The 16,389-nt window shown below is 38.9% G+C and overlaps 1 protein-coding gene across 2 annotated transcripts in view; it reads left to right on the top strand.

Moving 5' to 3' along the window:
- ARHGAP18 (Rho GTPase activating protein 18) overlaps window positions 1–16,389 on the top strand; it is a 173,797-nt gene that overhangs the window by 143,212 nt on the left and 14,196 nt on the right. For both annotated transcript variants that reach the window (XM_006144268.3, XM_006144269.3), the window contains 2 exons: window positions 2,776–2,982; window positions 6,219–6,359. In XM_006144268.3, coding sequence (XP_006144330.1) covers window positions 2,776–2,982; window positions 6,219–6,359 — 348 coding nt within the window. The remainder of the gene's footprint in view (window positions 1–2,775; window positions 2,983–6,218; window positions 6,360–16,389) is intronic.

The raw sequence follows: 16,389 nt of genomic DNA, 5'->3' as shown, positions 1-16,389 counted from the left end.
CTCTGTCTTTCGGGGGAGTCGACACCCCCTATAGAAAAAACCTCCCCAAAAAAAAAAAAAAAAGAAAGAAAGAAAGAAAGCCAGAGGAGCTCCATGTTAATTATTGACATGCACCCTTTTTGTAGTATAAATGTTTGTTATGTAAACGTTGTCTTAATCCTTGCATACTAGGAGATTATCGCTACCATCTTACAAATAAGAAAACTTTAAAGAACAGACTTGTAAAAGATTTATCCTAATATCACACAGAGCTAATAAGTAACTACACTGGGACTCACGTCTGTGTTTTCAGGCAGTGTGTCCCTTGATACTTCTATGACACCTGGACGGTGATAAAGTAAATACTTTTTCAAAAAGAGGTAAATCCTAACAGTTCAGATGAAGAGAAAATACTGCAGTTCTTTCAAGGGCTAGGCTAATTTCTTTCTCTCTCTTTTTAAAGTTTCTTTCTTTCCATGAGAGAGAAACAGAAAACCATGGAAAAAGAGAGAGAGAGAGAAAGAGACTCGCCAGGGCCATCGTGCCATGATCCATCCCTAGACCATGGGGACACATATGTGTGCGTGCTCAGCTTGTTCAGAGAGGCACCAGAACACAAATTCAGCCCCTTTCCCTGAGGGCTCAGTTACATTATTGCTTTGCCACTTGGCCTTTATTAATTTCCTATCACCTTCCCTCTCCTTTCTCCCCTCCCTCCCTTTTCCTCTCCCTGGTATTCCAATAGTAATATTTTGGTTAACCTTATTGCATATGCACACTGCAATTAAAATGGTTTATTATCTAATCTCTGTAATTTATGCTTATAAAGGAAGAGATACACTGGTCCCTGAACAATTATTCTGGTCTCTATGGAACAAAATTAAATATTTTTTTCCAAACTTCACCAATTAATCTTTTGTCCTCATTTGAGAACATGTTGTTTCTATATAACCTTATGCCTGGATTACAATTTAACTTTCTGAGCACTGTACTAGAAATTAGAAACATAAATCTCATTGTTGGCTATTAAGGTTCTGTCTTTAGTTTGTTTCAAATTTTCAAGCTCTATTAGCAGCTAAACTTGATTAAATATCAACCTTTCAGTACTTAGAAGATACTTTTTTCCTTTTCTCTGAGATCTTGTGAAAGAGACAGTTTTGTTTTTATTTCTTTTTCCCTTTTTGGTGTAGTTTATTTGGCCTTTTTCAGGTAGGGATTTTAGACTAAATAAGAAAACATTCTTTTAGCTATTAAGAGTTCAGAAACAAAATCCAGATGGACCTACAATTAAATTCCCTCTCCACCATTTACTGGATGTTTGACCTTCAGTAAGTTGCTTACATTTTTTTGTTCTCTCTCTCTTTTTTATAATTTTTCCAGAGGGTGCTTGCACTTGGTAGAAGTGGATGGGGGAGAGGTGGAAGAAAATGAGAAAACACCCCTCCTTCACAGGGGGAATACTCACATTGCAATCTCTTTTCCATTTCTCCCTACTCTTGGGATTTGGGCATGCATGCACATGTGTCCATTGTGTTTTTAAGTCACCAGGTCTAAGACCTGAACCGTGGAGTCAGCCATGTGAGATCACCTGCCTTACCCACCACACTCCCGGTTGACCTTGAATATTTTACATTTGCTAAAACTGTTTTTTCGTCTCCAGGATGGCACTACCTATAGCATGTGTCTCCAGTAAGGATTAAGTATCTCTCATATACCTAATACATTGCCTTCCCCATAGTTATTGTTATATTAGTCTAGAAGAAATTAAGTAAGAAAGTCAAAGACCTTGAAGCTTTGTGTCCTGTTAGAGCAGGATGAACTAAACTGCCTGTGAATTTTGTAGAGGGTGGGCTTAGAGGACCACAAGTGTCTGCAGTAGAAGTGAAAGTAGGTGGCATCGAACGGAGTATAATCTAGTTTGGGTGAAACGTTGCTTCTCACTCCTTCCTTCCTTCATTTTGTAAAACCTCCGTTCATTTCTCCTTCCTGCTGCCCTATCACAATCATTGTCTGTAGGTTCCATGGCAGCAAGCTACCGAGTGCCTTCAAACGAAGGAAACTGAGGTTAAATGAGCTTTTATCTGAGTTTTCTTTGTTGTTGTTTTTTTTTTTTTTTTAAGTCCTAGTGATAAAACTACAGCACTTGGTGAAACAAGTGAGAGTGCAATCATTTACTTACTTATTTATTGATTTTAGATAGATTTTCTCTATCATGATCCCCCTCCTACCTCAGCTCCCTGTAGGAATCACCATCCATGATCATGGCATGTACCACCATGCTCAGTTCTTTTTTAGACAGGGTCTCACTTTATTACTCAGGTCATCCTCAAGCTCACAATGTTCTCACTTTAGCTTCAAGTTGCTGGGATCACAGGTGCATGCTACTGGCTTGGCCTACAGGTTGGACCAGGAATCTACCCCAGTCTTCCATGTGGTCCTACCCTGCAGAGCAGAGTCATAACAGCGTTTGGCTCTATGGTTAAGCCTGTGTGATATTTAAAGCTACTTTTCTATGCCATGCCTCTACTCGCCTAGGCCTGACACTCTTCCACTTCTCTTTCTGCCACCTAGTTCAGATATGAACCCCCTCTGTCTCATTCCCAGTCCTGTGGTCCTCAGCAGAAGCAAAAGACCATTTTAGGACATTTCAGCCAGGGGGAGGAGACTTGATGATAATCCTGCTGAATGTACCTTGCTTGACACAACTTAATTTTCAAATGAAATAAAAATCCTGTATGCTAAAGTGCTTTAATCTCTTATGTATAACACCAATCTCAAAGACTCATTTTATTGCAGGCCCTGCTTGAATTTCTCCAAAGAGTCATAGATAATAAAGAGAAAAATAAAATGACACTAATGAATGTAGCAATGGTCATGGCCCCGAATCTCTTTATGTGTCATGTGTTGGGTGTGAAGTCCAGTGAACAGCAAGAATTTGTAATGGCAGCTGGGACAGCAAATATCATGTACTTATTGATTAAGCATCAAAAATTTCTGTGGACAGTAAGTATATAATTTTAAGCTCTATTAATGACCATGTAATTTCCTAGCATAATTTTTGCAGTCTATTTATCTTCTATCATGAGAGGGAGGAGGAGGGAGAGAAGTAAGAGGGAGAGGAAACTTCCATGGGGTCTCCAAGCTGCAACCCTGTCTCCAGCCCTGCAGCCAGCCAAAATCATGGGTGTGTCCTGTATGTTCAGGATGGACCCTGGATATGAACCCAGAGCCTTCCTGAATGTCCTCGAGCAACACACAGCAGCGCCCTACTGCCTGCACGTTTGTTGCTGGGTCCTTGGTATAATCGTTTATAGCAATTTTGAACATGATTTTTTAAAGCTGATATAAAAATGTAAAATGCTCTTTTTGTTCTTAGTGGTTTGTTACCAACTTTGTGAAATTACATTTTAAATTTGGGAGTACAACAAACACTAATAGTGTTTTATTAAAAGAGCTAAGGAGGATCTGTGAATTCTGTTTTAAAAGCATAAAATGCTATTGAGAAAATATGCCTCATATGAGTATATCTTACTTAATTCTGTCAATTTTTCTCTTTTCCCAATATTTAGACCTGTTCTCTTTTTAAATGTTCTTATTATCTTAGAATCATATCTGGCCACAGTATTTTTTACAGTCTCTCTCTTTTTTCTTTTTTTTAAAGGGATGCACACAGTTTGTGCCACAATTGCTGACAACATCTAAAAAATGGTTTTCTCTGTCTTACCCTTATTTTGGGCATAAGTTGTGACAAATAATCAGAACATGGTGGTAGATGAGAAGCTTTGTTGACTAGAATCTCATTTTCCAGTGAAGTTTATTTATATTTTTGTTATAGGGTGCCAGAGAGAGACAGACAGAGGGAAAGGTAGAAATCACCTCCTAGGGCGGATGGCCACACTGCAAGTACTTTTCCATTCTTCTCTTGGAATTTTAGTTGTGTGCACACATGTGCCTGGCATGATTTTCAAGCCACTGGGCCCAGTACTTGAACCATGGTCAGACATGTGGGAGTCCAGCACTTTATCTACCATGACAGCAGCTAGCCCTGAGATTTAATTTTTTAACAATAATTATTTCATTTTATTTATCATTATTACTATCATTATTAATTTGCTATAGGGCATGTGCGAGAGAGAGAGTGAGAGAGAGAAAGTGTGAAAGCAAGCCTCCAGGTCCAGGACTCGAACTGCAGTCCAGCATGTGGGAGTCTAGCACCTTAATCACCACACTACCTGCTGGCCCCAAAATGTAATATTTTTAAAGAATTATTTAATTTTATTTGTTATTATTAGTATTACTGTTTTGTTTTTAATTTGTTACAAGGTACATTTGTTCACCAGAGTGAGTGAGAGAGGGAGGGAGAGGGAGGGAGGGAGGGAGGGAAGGAGGGAGAGAGAGAGAGAAAGAGAGAGGGAGAGAGAGAGAAAGCAAGTTGCAAGCTCTAGGACTCAAACTGTGGTCTGCCAAGTGGGAGTCCAGCAGCTTAACCACAATGCCACCTGCTGGCTCTAAAATTTAATTTTTTTGAAGGAGGCATCTGATAGGCATTTAGAAAAATGAACTAAAGAAATTTCAAGTAAAATGCAAGTATTTACTATTAAAAATTTCAAGTAAAATTTTAATTATTTACTATTAAAAATTATACTTTTTTGCTGGAGAGAGAAAATGCCTCTCAAAGGGCCTATGATGCTGCAATAATTTTTCCTCCATTTCTCCTTTTTTAAAAAAAATGTTTTATTTAATTTTATTTATTCATTCATGTATTTTCATTTGACAGAGAGAGACATAGAGAGAGAGAAAGGGAGAGGAAAAGTGAGAAAGTAAGTCACCAGGTCCGGGACTTGAACTGTGGTCAGCCATGTGGGAGTGCCCAGCACTTTAATCACCATGCCACCTGCTATTCCCTTCCATTTCTCCTTTCTGTCAAAATTCTGTGTGCACACACATGTACTGGTATGTGTTTCAAGCCACCAGGTCATGATTCAAATTGTGACTGGCCATGTGGGATCTGATTCCATATACGTAGCTGGCCCAAATGAATGTACACTTATTAAGTCTCAAGTTTTAAAATGTTAATATCATTTCATGATTATATTTTGGTAACTTAAAATATTTTTTTTTTTGCTGATGTGATTTCTTTTTTTTTTTGAGAGGTTTTTGCTATAGGGCACGTATGGTCACCGGAAGAGACGGACAGAGAGACAGAAAGTGAGAAATATCCCCCCAGGGGGGATGGCCATGCCACAATCCCTTCTCCTCCATTCTCCTCTTGGGATCTTGGGCATGCACGCACACACGCCTGGCGTGAGTTCTAAGCCACTGGGTCTGGGATGTGAACCACAGTCAATTACATAGGAGTCCAGCGACATAGCCATTACACTAACTGCTGGCCCCTTGCTGATGTGATTTCTAAGGATAAATTTTTTATGATTATTATTTTTTATGATACCTATCTATCAGCTTTTATTCGTTGGTGAGTTTTTCTTTCTCTTGTGACAATAGAGGCCTCCTGATTATTAGAAGGGAACCAGGACCAACTAATGGCATGATGGTTAAGGTGGTTGGATCCCACATGGCCTGCTGTGTAATTCGAGTCCCAGACTTGGAAACTTGAAAATTTTCCTGGTTACGTGTGTGTGCCTGTCCAAAATCCCAAAAGGAGAGAGAAGTGGAAGAGAGGGGATTGTAGTGTGAACGTCCACCCTTAGAGATGCTCTCTCTCTTCCTCTCTCTCTGTCCTTAGCTAGCATACATGCCCTCTAGCAAATTTCAAAAAATTAAAATATTATTATAAATAATGAAAAAAAATAAAGGAACCCTACAGTAGCTAGAAGGCTAGAGGCAGCTGCTCAAGAGAAGAACCCAAGGTGGGGAAAATCCACCTAGAACCACCTAGATGGCCTCTCTTGCTAGTCACCACAGGGAGTCTCAGCATCCACATCCGTGACGTGGGTGAGGCCACTAGGTCCTTTAACTTCATAAAGCCTTTTTGGATTCCTTTACTGGGTGATAAATTGCATCATGTGAATGGTTTGAGCTCCTGGTAGATGAGTTATGTGATGCATTTTCTTTTCTCAGATTTAATGAGTAGTAAAATGTACATGTAAAAAGGCATAGTCTTATCAAATAGATAAGACTTACTGCTCTCGAAAGTTTAGACTTAACAATAATTGTTTCTATAGTTTTAAAAGGTGCCATTTCTTTTTCCTCCTCAAACTTAATCTTTTTTTTCTCTATAGATTCCCAAATTTATTATAAACCAAGTGAGGAAGCAAAACACTGAACATCATAAGAAGGACAGAAAAGCAATGAGGAAATTGCTGAAGAAAATGGCTTATGACCGAGAAAAATATGAAAAGCAAGATAAGAGTACGAATGATGTAAGAGCATATTAAAGATACCTATTTTTTCAGATTTCACTATTTTTTTAATGTTAAAGAAAAATGTCGTGTATTTCCAAATTAGACTTTCTAGAGTTGAATTGGCCCTGGTCATATCTGTGTGTTAAAGGCAGCAATGATGATAACTACACTCTTACTAGTGAGTAGTAGACAGTTGGTAAGGGATTGGTGACTCGGCATTTGAGTTGTTAATGAGGGACAGAAAGAGCAAGACCATACTCTTTGAACTCATACACATGTGCACAAGTACATCCACACAAGTCCTGCAGAGACCCCAGTTGTCCACTGAATATCTGATACATAGTGAATAAAGAATCCCTTGCATGGGGAGAGCTGGTGGCATGGTAGTTAAGGCAGCTGGACCCACACGGTAGACTGCATGGTTTGAGTCCTGGACCTAGTAACTTGAAAACAAGCCAGGCATATGTGCGTGTGTGCCCAAAATCCTGAGAGGAGAGATGAAGGATAAGGAGTTGCCGCACGGCCATCCCTCCTGAAGGGTGAGTTCTCATTTTCCTTCTCTCTCTGTCTCTCTCTAGTGAGTACACATGCCCTTCAGCAAAAACTAAAAATAAGTCAACATTTAAAAAAGAAGAGTCCCCTACATGAACCATTAATCTTTTCCCTCAATTTGCTCATCTGTAAAATGGGGAAAAAATAACCCAGATATACAAATAGGTTAAAGTTTGTGTTGTACCTTGGGTCATTCCTGGACATTAATAAGTACTCAAAGATTTTTATTGTGATCAGAAGAAGAAAGGGCTATGATAGACAAAAGAAAATCAAGGTGTTTCAGGAAAGAATCTCTAAATATCAGCATTTACAAGATACTGTAAAATGCATAAGAACTGAGTTTACAATAATGAAGTACATGTAAACATACATTCATGAAGTGAGTTACCCAAGCTCTAGAAATGAAGGGGTTTGTTTCTATTGTTCTATTTGAGAGAATACATCACCCCACCACTACACCTTTGAGGTTGTTCAGTTACATGCTGACATCTTGTGGGAAAATGTGAAAATGCAATTTTCAGCCTTTGTCTTTTTCTTTTTTTTTGGGGGGGGGCCAGTTTTCGTGGAGTCAATAATTAGATTAAAGGAATGCTTTTTTGAATGTATTTAAAACCCTCACTCTTAAAAAAAACAACATGTTTTTGTCATTATAAAAAATTTAAATCAATTTGTTAGTGTCTTTAAAGCCAGGAAATTTCAATAAAGAAAAATCGTAAATAATGTTTATATTTTTTTGAGAATGTATTTGATATTATAAGTCTAGAAAATACTTTTTCTTTTTCTTTTCTTTTCTTTTTTTTTTTTTTTTTGAGAGGTTTTTGCTCTAGGGGGGCATGTGCTCACCAGAAAGACAGAGAAAGACAGAAAGACAGAAAGCAAGAAATCACCCCCCTCCCCCAGGGGAATGGCCACATTGTAATCCCTTCTCCTCCATTTTCCTCTTGGGATCTTGGGCACACACGCACATGTGCCCGGTGTGAGTTTAAGCCACCGGGTCTGGGACTCAAATTGCAGTCGACTACTTGGGAGGCCAGCAATATAGCCATTATGCTAACTGCTGGTCCCTAGAAAAGATTTTTCGAAGTTTATGTCTTGAGAGACAGAGAACAAGAAAGATGAGTGTCCACGATAAGGTCTTAGGTTGTGAGCCTCAGCCATGCTCCTTTTAGCCAGCAAGCATCTCAGGCATGCATGTGTATGCACCTGGTGTGGACAAGTTGACCTGTAACCAATCTTCCATCTTCTATATGACTTCTACAATTGCAGGGATTGTGCTATCCCTGTGCCACCATGATGGGGCCTAGGAGTTTTCACATACCATTGTCATTTAATTTTAGATAGTTTTATTACTTCAAACTATTGTAAATATGTGAATAACTTGTGTCTTATAGCTACAATTTGTCATATTAATCCAAGTCACATTATAGCCTAGTCTTTTCATAAGACAGTTATGCAATAGTACTTTAAGGCCTTGTCTATCTATAAAGAAATGATATTTGTGTTGTACCTTTTAAAAAATACACAAATATCTAAAGGTTACTTTTTTTTTTAATTACCAAGGGGTTGTGTACTCACCAGAGAGCGAGAGTGAGAGTGAGGGAGAAAGAACCCCCCCCCCAACCATGGGGCCTGGTTATGCTCAAAACCCCTTCTCTTTTTCTTTAGCCTGTTGGGATTTTGGGTGTGCACACATGTGTAGCAAGCATGTTGGTCAAGCCATGGGCCAGATTTAAACCTGAGTTGGTCTATTGAGATTTGGCATCCTTAACCACTAGGATTTGGGGCTGGCCTAAAGGTTATATTTTTGAAGATGGACTATTTAAGTATCTTGGTCATTTACAGAAAAGCAGCATTAACTTGGATTTCTTTAGTTTACCCTTTGAGTTAAGTAGAAATCAACTGGTCTGAAAATTTCCTCTGTGCTATTTCAAAGCCGTACCATCATTTTAAGGCTTGGTTTTTAATTCTCAGCTTTATCATGTGTTAGCTGCAGGTTCACTTCTCTGGGTTTTGCTTTTCTCTTCTGTGAAATACAGTTATTCATTTAACAAAATGCTAGTAAGTGCCTCCTTGATGCCAAGCTCCAGCTCCATGAGAAATACACAAAAGTTGTTGGAGCTGGATGTTCGTCTCAGGGAACAGGAGAGAGATATACAAGGAATTTAGCTCAGAGATGCTTAGAAGTCTGTGAGTGAAACCTGGCCAGGGTCCCTTGGGCTGCAAAACAGAAAGTGGGCGTATGAAATGCTTCACTGGGGAGTCAGGCTGAGATGAAAAATAAGATGTTATTCAGACGTCACTAGAATAGAGAGATCTAAGCTAACTAGCTCTGGAAGTTTCTTGCACATCAGAGTCTTTTTGGAGTGTCATTATGATTGAAAAAAATTTTTTTAAGGTTTTGACATGGAGCATGTGTGCTCATCAGAGAGACAGAGGAGAGGGAAAGTGCGAAATTATCCCCCTGGGAGGGATGGCCGTACTGCAGTATTTTCTCTCCCATTCTCTTGGGATTTGGGGTATGTATGCAGCTGTACCTGGCATGATATTTAAGCCGCAAGGCACAGGACTCAAACCATATGGGAGTCCAGAGCCTTCGCTACTATGTGGTCTGCTGGCTCTTGGTTGAAAAATTTTAATCAATTTCCAGATTTTTTTTTTCAAATTGGTATCATTTTATTAGGGAGAATAAATATACACAGGAAATGATTATATGACAACAAAATTATGAGATAAGTTCAAATGTTGTGGGTATATGGTGAGCCCCTAAGTAGTCAGTTTTTTACATAAGCTTCAATCAATTGCCAGAATTTTAAAAATTTATTTGATTGATATTTATTTTTTTTTCAAATTGTGATTTCTGGCTTAGATATATTTGTTGTACATCTTTGTGGGGTATAGTATGTTTTTCTAAAGCATATATGCAGTGCATAATAATCAAATCAAGGGTATACACATATTCCTTTTTTTTTTTTTTAAGAGATTTTTGTCATAGGGGATGTATACTTGCCAGAGAGAGAGAGAAAGCAGAAACAATGAGAAGGAAAGTGAGAAATCACCCCCCATGAAGGCTGGCCATGCTACAGTCCTGTCTCCATTCTCCTGGGATCTTGGGCATGGATGTATACCTGCCCAGCATGATTTTCAAGCCACTGGGTCTGGGACTCAAACTGTGGTCAACCCTGTGTGAATTCTGTGACATAACCACTACACCATCTGGTGGCCCTCATATTCATCTTCTTAAACATTGTATGTTACATTATGTTTTACACATTTGATATTAGTTCTACTTGTCTTTGTTTAATTCTGCTAGTTTACACTGTCCCATAGCCTCGTCCCCTTACTTACATGCATTCTTTTTTTTTTTTTTTGGAGAGGTTTTCGCTATAGGGCGCGTGCACTTGCCAGACAGACAGAGACATAGAGACAGAAAGCGAGAAATCACCCCCCAGGGGGGATGATCACGCCGCAATCCCTTCTCCTCCATTCTCCTCTCGGGATCTTGGGCACGCATGCACACGTGCCCGGCGTGAGATTTAAGCTACCAGGTCCGAGACACGAACCGCGGTCGACTACATGGGAGTCCAGTGACATAGCCATTACGCTAACTGCTGGTTCCCCTTACATGCATTCTTGTGATCATTAATAATTTTCTTTTTTTTAAGAGGTTTTTGCTTTAATATGTGTGCACTTGTCAGAGAGACAGAAGAGACAGAGAGACAGAAAGCGAGAAATCAAACCCTTGGGGAGATGGCTATGCTGCAATCCCTTCTCCTTCATTCTCCTCTCGGGATCTTGGGCACCTTGGGCATGCACACACATGTGCCCATCACGAATTGAAGCCACTGGTTCCGGGACTTGAACCACGATCGACTACATGGGAGTCCAGCAACATAGCCATTACGCCGATTGCTGGCCCCATCATTAATGATTTTCTTGGGACCAGCAGATGGAATAATGGGTACATTCCTGGATTCCCACATAGTTGACCCCAGGTCAAGTCCTGGACCTGGTGGCTTGAAACTCATACCAGGCACATTTGCTTGCATGCCCAAGATCCCGAGACGACAATGAAAGAGAAGGGATTGCAGCATGGCCATCCTCCCTGGGGGCTGATTTTTCACTTCCTGGCTCTGTGTCTCTCTCGTGAGTGCACACACCATATAGCAAAAATCTCTCTTAAAAAATATAATTTTCTGGGACCAGCAGTTAGCGTAATGGGTATGTCGCTGGACTCCCATGTAGTCGACCACGGTTTGAGTCCTGGACCCGATGGCTTAAACTCACACCGGGCATGTGTGCATGCATACCCAAGATCCTGAGAGGAGAATGGAGGAGAAGGGATTGCGGCGTGGCCATCCCCCCTGGGGGTGATTTCTCGCTTTCTATCTCTCTGTCTCTCTTTGTCTGGTGAGCACACGTACCCTATAGCAAAAAACCTCTCCAAAAAAAAGAATATATATATATATATTATATAAATATACTTTTCTCACAAGAACCCCCCTCGCCTCCAATCCCTCCAAGCACCTTCTGGCTTCTACCATTATTTTATTTTCTATGCTTTTGAGTTCTTCAGTTTTAATTATAGAGTGTGGACAATCAGTATGTGTTAAGCAGGAACATACAGTATTTTTCTTTCACAGTCTAGATTATTTTGCTTAGTGTTGTATATTCTAGGTTAGTCCACTTTATGCCAAACAAGATTTTGTTCCCTTTTTTTTTCTAAAGAATTATTTTATTTAGCTTTATTCATTTATTTATTTTAATTTGACTAGAGAGGGACAGAGAGAGAGAGAGAGAGAGAGAGAGAAAGACACCAGGTCCAGGATTTGAACCATGGTTGACCATATGGGAGTCCAGCGGCCTTAACCACCACACCACCTGCCAGCCCCCAAGATTGTGCTCTTTATGGATGAGTAATGCTCTATTGTGCATATATACAGAATTTTCCCAATCTATTCATAAGTTGCTGGGTACTTAGGTTGTATCCATGTGTTAGCTGTTGTAAATAATGCTGCAAAAGCCTGGATGTACAAATGTCTCTCTGACTGAATGATTTCTTTTTTGGGGGGTGGGGGGCAGTATATACTAAATAGTAGGATTTCTGGATCATATGGTAGTTCTATTTTTAGATTTCTGAGGAATTGCCATACGTTTTTCACAGTGACTGTGCTAATTGATATTCCCACCAGCAATGTGCAATGGTTCCCTTTTCTCTGCAACCTCACACGCACTTGTTATTCTTTGATTTTTTGGTCATAGCCATGCTGACTGGGGTTAGGTGAAATCTCATGGGAGTTTTTTTTGTCTGTTTTAAAGAGGTTTTTGTGTTAGGGTGCATGCACTTGCTAGAGAGAGAAAGAGAATCTGCAACAGTGAGAGGGAAAGTGAGAAATCATCCCCAACAGGGTATGGCCATGCCAATCCTTTCTCCTTCATTCTGCTCCTGGGATCTTGTACACACACACACACACACACACACACATACACACACACACACACACACACACACACACACAGGATGGCACCTGAGTCTAGTAATTGAACCACAGTCAGCTATGTGGGAGGCCAGCAATGTAACTGCTACACCCTCTGCTGGCCCCTCTCATTGCAGTTTTAATTTACATTTCTCTTATGATAAGAAATGTTGAACATTTTTTCATATACTTTTTGGTCATTTTTGTATCTTCTTTTGTAAGTTGTTTGTTCAAGTCTTTTGCTCATTTTTTGATTGGATTACTAGTCCCTTACCCCCCCGCCCCCCACATATGTGATTGGAGTTTCTTATATGTTGTCAATCCTTTATGGAAGCATAGTGTGCAAATATTTTTTTCCCATCCTATGGGTTGTCTCTTTATATATTGTTTACTTTGCTAGGTAGAAGCTTTTTGGCTTGATATAAAATCCACTCGCCTATTTTTGGTATTATCACCCTTGCTTTAGGAGTCTTATTCAGGAAATTTTGCCTACTCTAATATCTTGAAGTATCTCTCCTTTGTTTTTCTCCAGTTATTTTATGGTTTGGGGCTTTTTGTTAAGTCTTTAATACATTTTGAATTAATATTTTTAAATGGTGAGAGAAGGGTCTAGTTTCATTTTTCCAGAATTTTAAGACATCCCCCCTTCTCCATTCTGTCTTGTTACTTTATTTTCTTCTTCATGAATCATTTGAATATGCAGCATGAAGTTACAGAACATGGAACTGGCTAGGCTGTCTTAGCCACCTGTTACTTTTGAATGTGTCCCTGCTGTGTGTGAGGGGTATTGCTAGATACTTGAAATACATAAAGACCACTGATAAAAATCAGATAAAGATTACTACTTCTGTAAAGGTTTTTTATTTAATTCTATAAATAAAATAAAATGCCAGTAAGTTCTATACTGTGTTAATGTGTGGTCAGTGCCAAAAAAATATTAAATGCAGAGTAGAAAGAGGGGAATTAGGAAGGAGGCCTTCTGGCAATATTCAGTTGGGTAATTTGGGTATTATTTATTCTAGCAAAGACATGAAAGAGGGCAGAGAGTCAAGCTGTATGTGTATCTCAGAAAACATATTACAGGAAGAGGGAATAGTCAGTGTGAAATCTTTATAGTATGAATCTAACTATATTATTTGAGAACTAGCAAGGACTGATTGTGGCTGGAGGGAAGACGGCAAGGAGGATGGTATTATGAAATGAGGTCAAAGGGGCAATGGGACCTGATTACATAGAACCTTGTAGACCATCATTAAGAATTTGGGTTTATACCCTGAGAAAAATGGGTAATAACAGGGTTTTGAGACAAGACCTGAAAATCTATATTGTTTTTACAAATGATGCCTTGGGCTATTGTGTTGAAACAAGAGAGCAAAGATAGAAATAGGGAGACCATTAAGGAAGTTCTTATAATCTAGGTGAGAAATGATGGTGGTTCAGACCAAGGTATCAGAACTGGAGGTGGAGAAGTGATTAGATTCTGGATTTTTCTTTTCTTATTTTCAAAGTTAGTCTTTGGGATTTCTTTTTCTTTTTCTTTTTCTTTTTCTTTAGGGCATGGACAGTGCATGCACTTTTCAAGAGAGACAGGAGTAGGGGGAAACAACCCCCAGTGGGGTATAATCATGTCACAATTTGTTCTCCATTTCTCTATCCCATCAGGATTTGGGGCACACACACACAGGTATCACCATGCCCCTCAAATCTCTAGGGCCAGGATTCAAGCCATGTTTTGCCTTGTGGGATATACTAAGCTATGGGGCTGGCCCACTGAGATTTCTTCTTGAAAGTTAATTTTAGTTGTATAAAAGAAAGAAGTCAAACATGACTCAAAGGCTTTTTGGCTTGAGAAGTTGGATGGATGGGATTGACCAGGAAGATCATGATTTCATTTTGGGCTTACTGAGATAGGGATGTCATTAGGTATCTAAGTAGGGAGTTTGCAGGAAATTGTCAGGTCATACTGACAGGCCAGTGAGGTACAGAGAGGCAGGTGCAGAGGGGAAACAGGAATGGGACTCAGGTGGGAAGAGAACTTCTGTATAGTCGAGAACTGCTGAATGGTGACCCCAGAAATTATACCATTATATTTGCATTTTAGAACAGTTGCTATAAGGGTTGGAGATGGAAAGATTTAAAGAGTGAAAGATAAGAGGTTAGTTAGGAGATCCTGGGTAATTTCATTGTGGCTGGGAGTATATAAATTGGTAGAATCCCTCCAGAGAACAGTTGTGTGTGGCAAAGGCCTGAAAACCATACTGCTCATTGGATCAAACTTTCCTCTCAAGGGAATAATACAATACATTGAGCATGCAAATATTTACAGTTAAGTTCATTGCTGTTTTCTTTATCCCAGCCAAAATTAGAAATTATCCCAAAGAATAGAAGTGGCTAGTCAACTATATAAAAACATACCTGTCTAGTGAAATAGCATGAACATGTGCAAGTGTAATTATTGACATCAAAGACGTTCACAATATGTTACTGTGTGACAGATAATCATAATGTTAGGTCATTGGGAAAGCCACGTATTTTTCTATGTTTTTGTATGCAGAAACGCATCGTGACTTTCCCAACAACCAATCTATTACTCCATGAAGAAATAACTTAAAAATCATTGACAAGCATGTTGCTATATATTGCTATATTTTCCAAGGTTAGTAATAGCTGTGGTTTTTCTGAATGCTTACCAGAGGGCAGGCATGATGCTAAGCATTTTACAAGCATTGTCTCATTTAATATTCATGGTCATTTAATTGGAGGGTATTATTGTCTTATTTTTTTCCAGATGAGGAAAGTGAGGATCAGCAATATTAAATAACTTACTTAAGATAATCTGGATAAAAAAGCAGTTGAGCTAGCTAGAATTTGAAACCAAATTTATTTAACTTTAAATATATGGATTTTTTTCGTTGTCCTTTATTTCCCTGTAGTCACGTACACACACACACACACACACACACACACACACACAAAACTCTACCCAAACCCTGGTTTTATGGGTGGCAATACAAGCAACATAGATTACTGCTGTTATAAGATATATTATTTATATATAAATTTCAAAAGAGCTCTGAGTAGAACAAAGGCCCAGTGGTGAGATTGGAAAGTTTAGAATGTGAGCCAGCAGAACCCACAAAGATGTACCGAGTTTTGCCTTAGGTGACTTTATTGTCAAAATAAAGCATCAAGCAAAAGGAAGTGACTTGGAAGAAAGGAGAGTCTGTTTTTTACATTTCTGGTTGCCATTCCTGTGTGAGACTTGGCTGTGTGAGCCTGGAGCTTGGGAGATTTGAGGGATGGAGGTGTGCCTTTAGAATCAGCCTGGAGATTGTAGTTGAAGCCCCAGGAAAATTCATATTACACATTGTGAATATATGAAGTAAAAAAAAAAAAAAGATGTAGAGGCAATTCTTTAGGGTACACTGATATCTAAGTAGTGGGTTGTTGAAGAGAAGCTGATAAAATAAAGGCTAAGAAATAATAATATGAAGTAGAAGAAAGCTGAAGAATGTGTAGTGTCTTCCTCTCTTAGAAGCCGAGGCAGGAAGTCTAAGAACTTGATTGGTAGTAGCAAATACTGCAGATAGACTAAGAGTAAAGTTGAATAAATACCTACTTGATTTTGCATTTGAAAGTCAGTGGTAACCATCTCTAAGCACTGTCAGAGACTTGATGGAAGAAGCCAGATTTCTAGGGATTAAAAAATGAAAGACAAAATTGTAGATCATAAAAGATTCCTCAAAGTAATGTTTTTAAAGAACACTTTGTATGCTGTTAATGTTAACTGTATATAATTGGGCATTCATATTAAGATATACTTGAGTAGGTAAATTAATATTTGAGCCAGGTTGTAAGACTCACTCAATTTACTTAATAAGACAAATGTACTTAATGACTATAGCATACTGTTTGGTCCAGATGTGGATGTTCTTAAATGTTAATATCTCATCTATTAATTATAGTAGGAGGAAACAATGAGGAAAAATAACAAAATTGTAGACCATAAAAAGTAACTATAG

The sequence above is a fragment of the Tupaia chinensis genome, unplaced genomic scaffold (assembly GCF_000334495.1).
Source record: "Tupaia chinensis unplaced genomic scaffold, TupChi_1.0 Scaffold000117_2, whole genome shotgun sequence".
Taxonomy (NCBI): Eukaryota; Metazoa; Chordata; class Mammalia; order Scandentia; family Tupaiidae; genus Tupaia; species Tupaia belangeri.
This window is presented reverse-complemented; position numbering and strand designations above follow the sequence as displayed.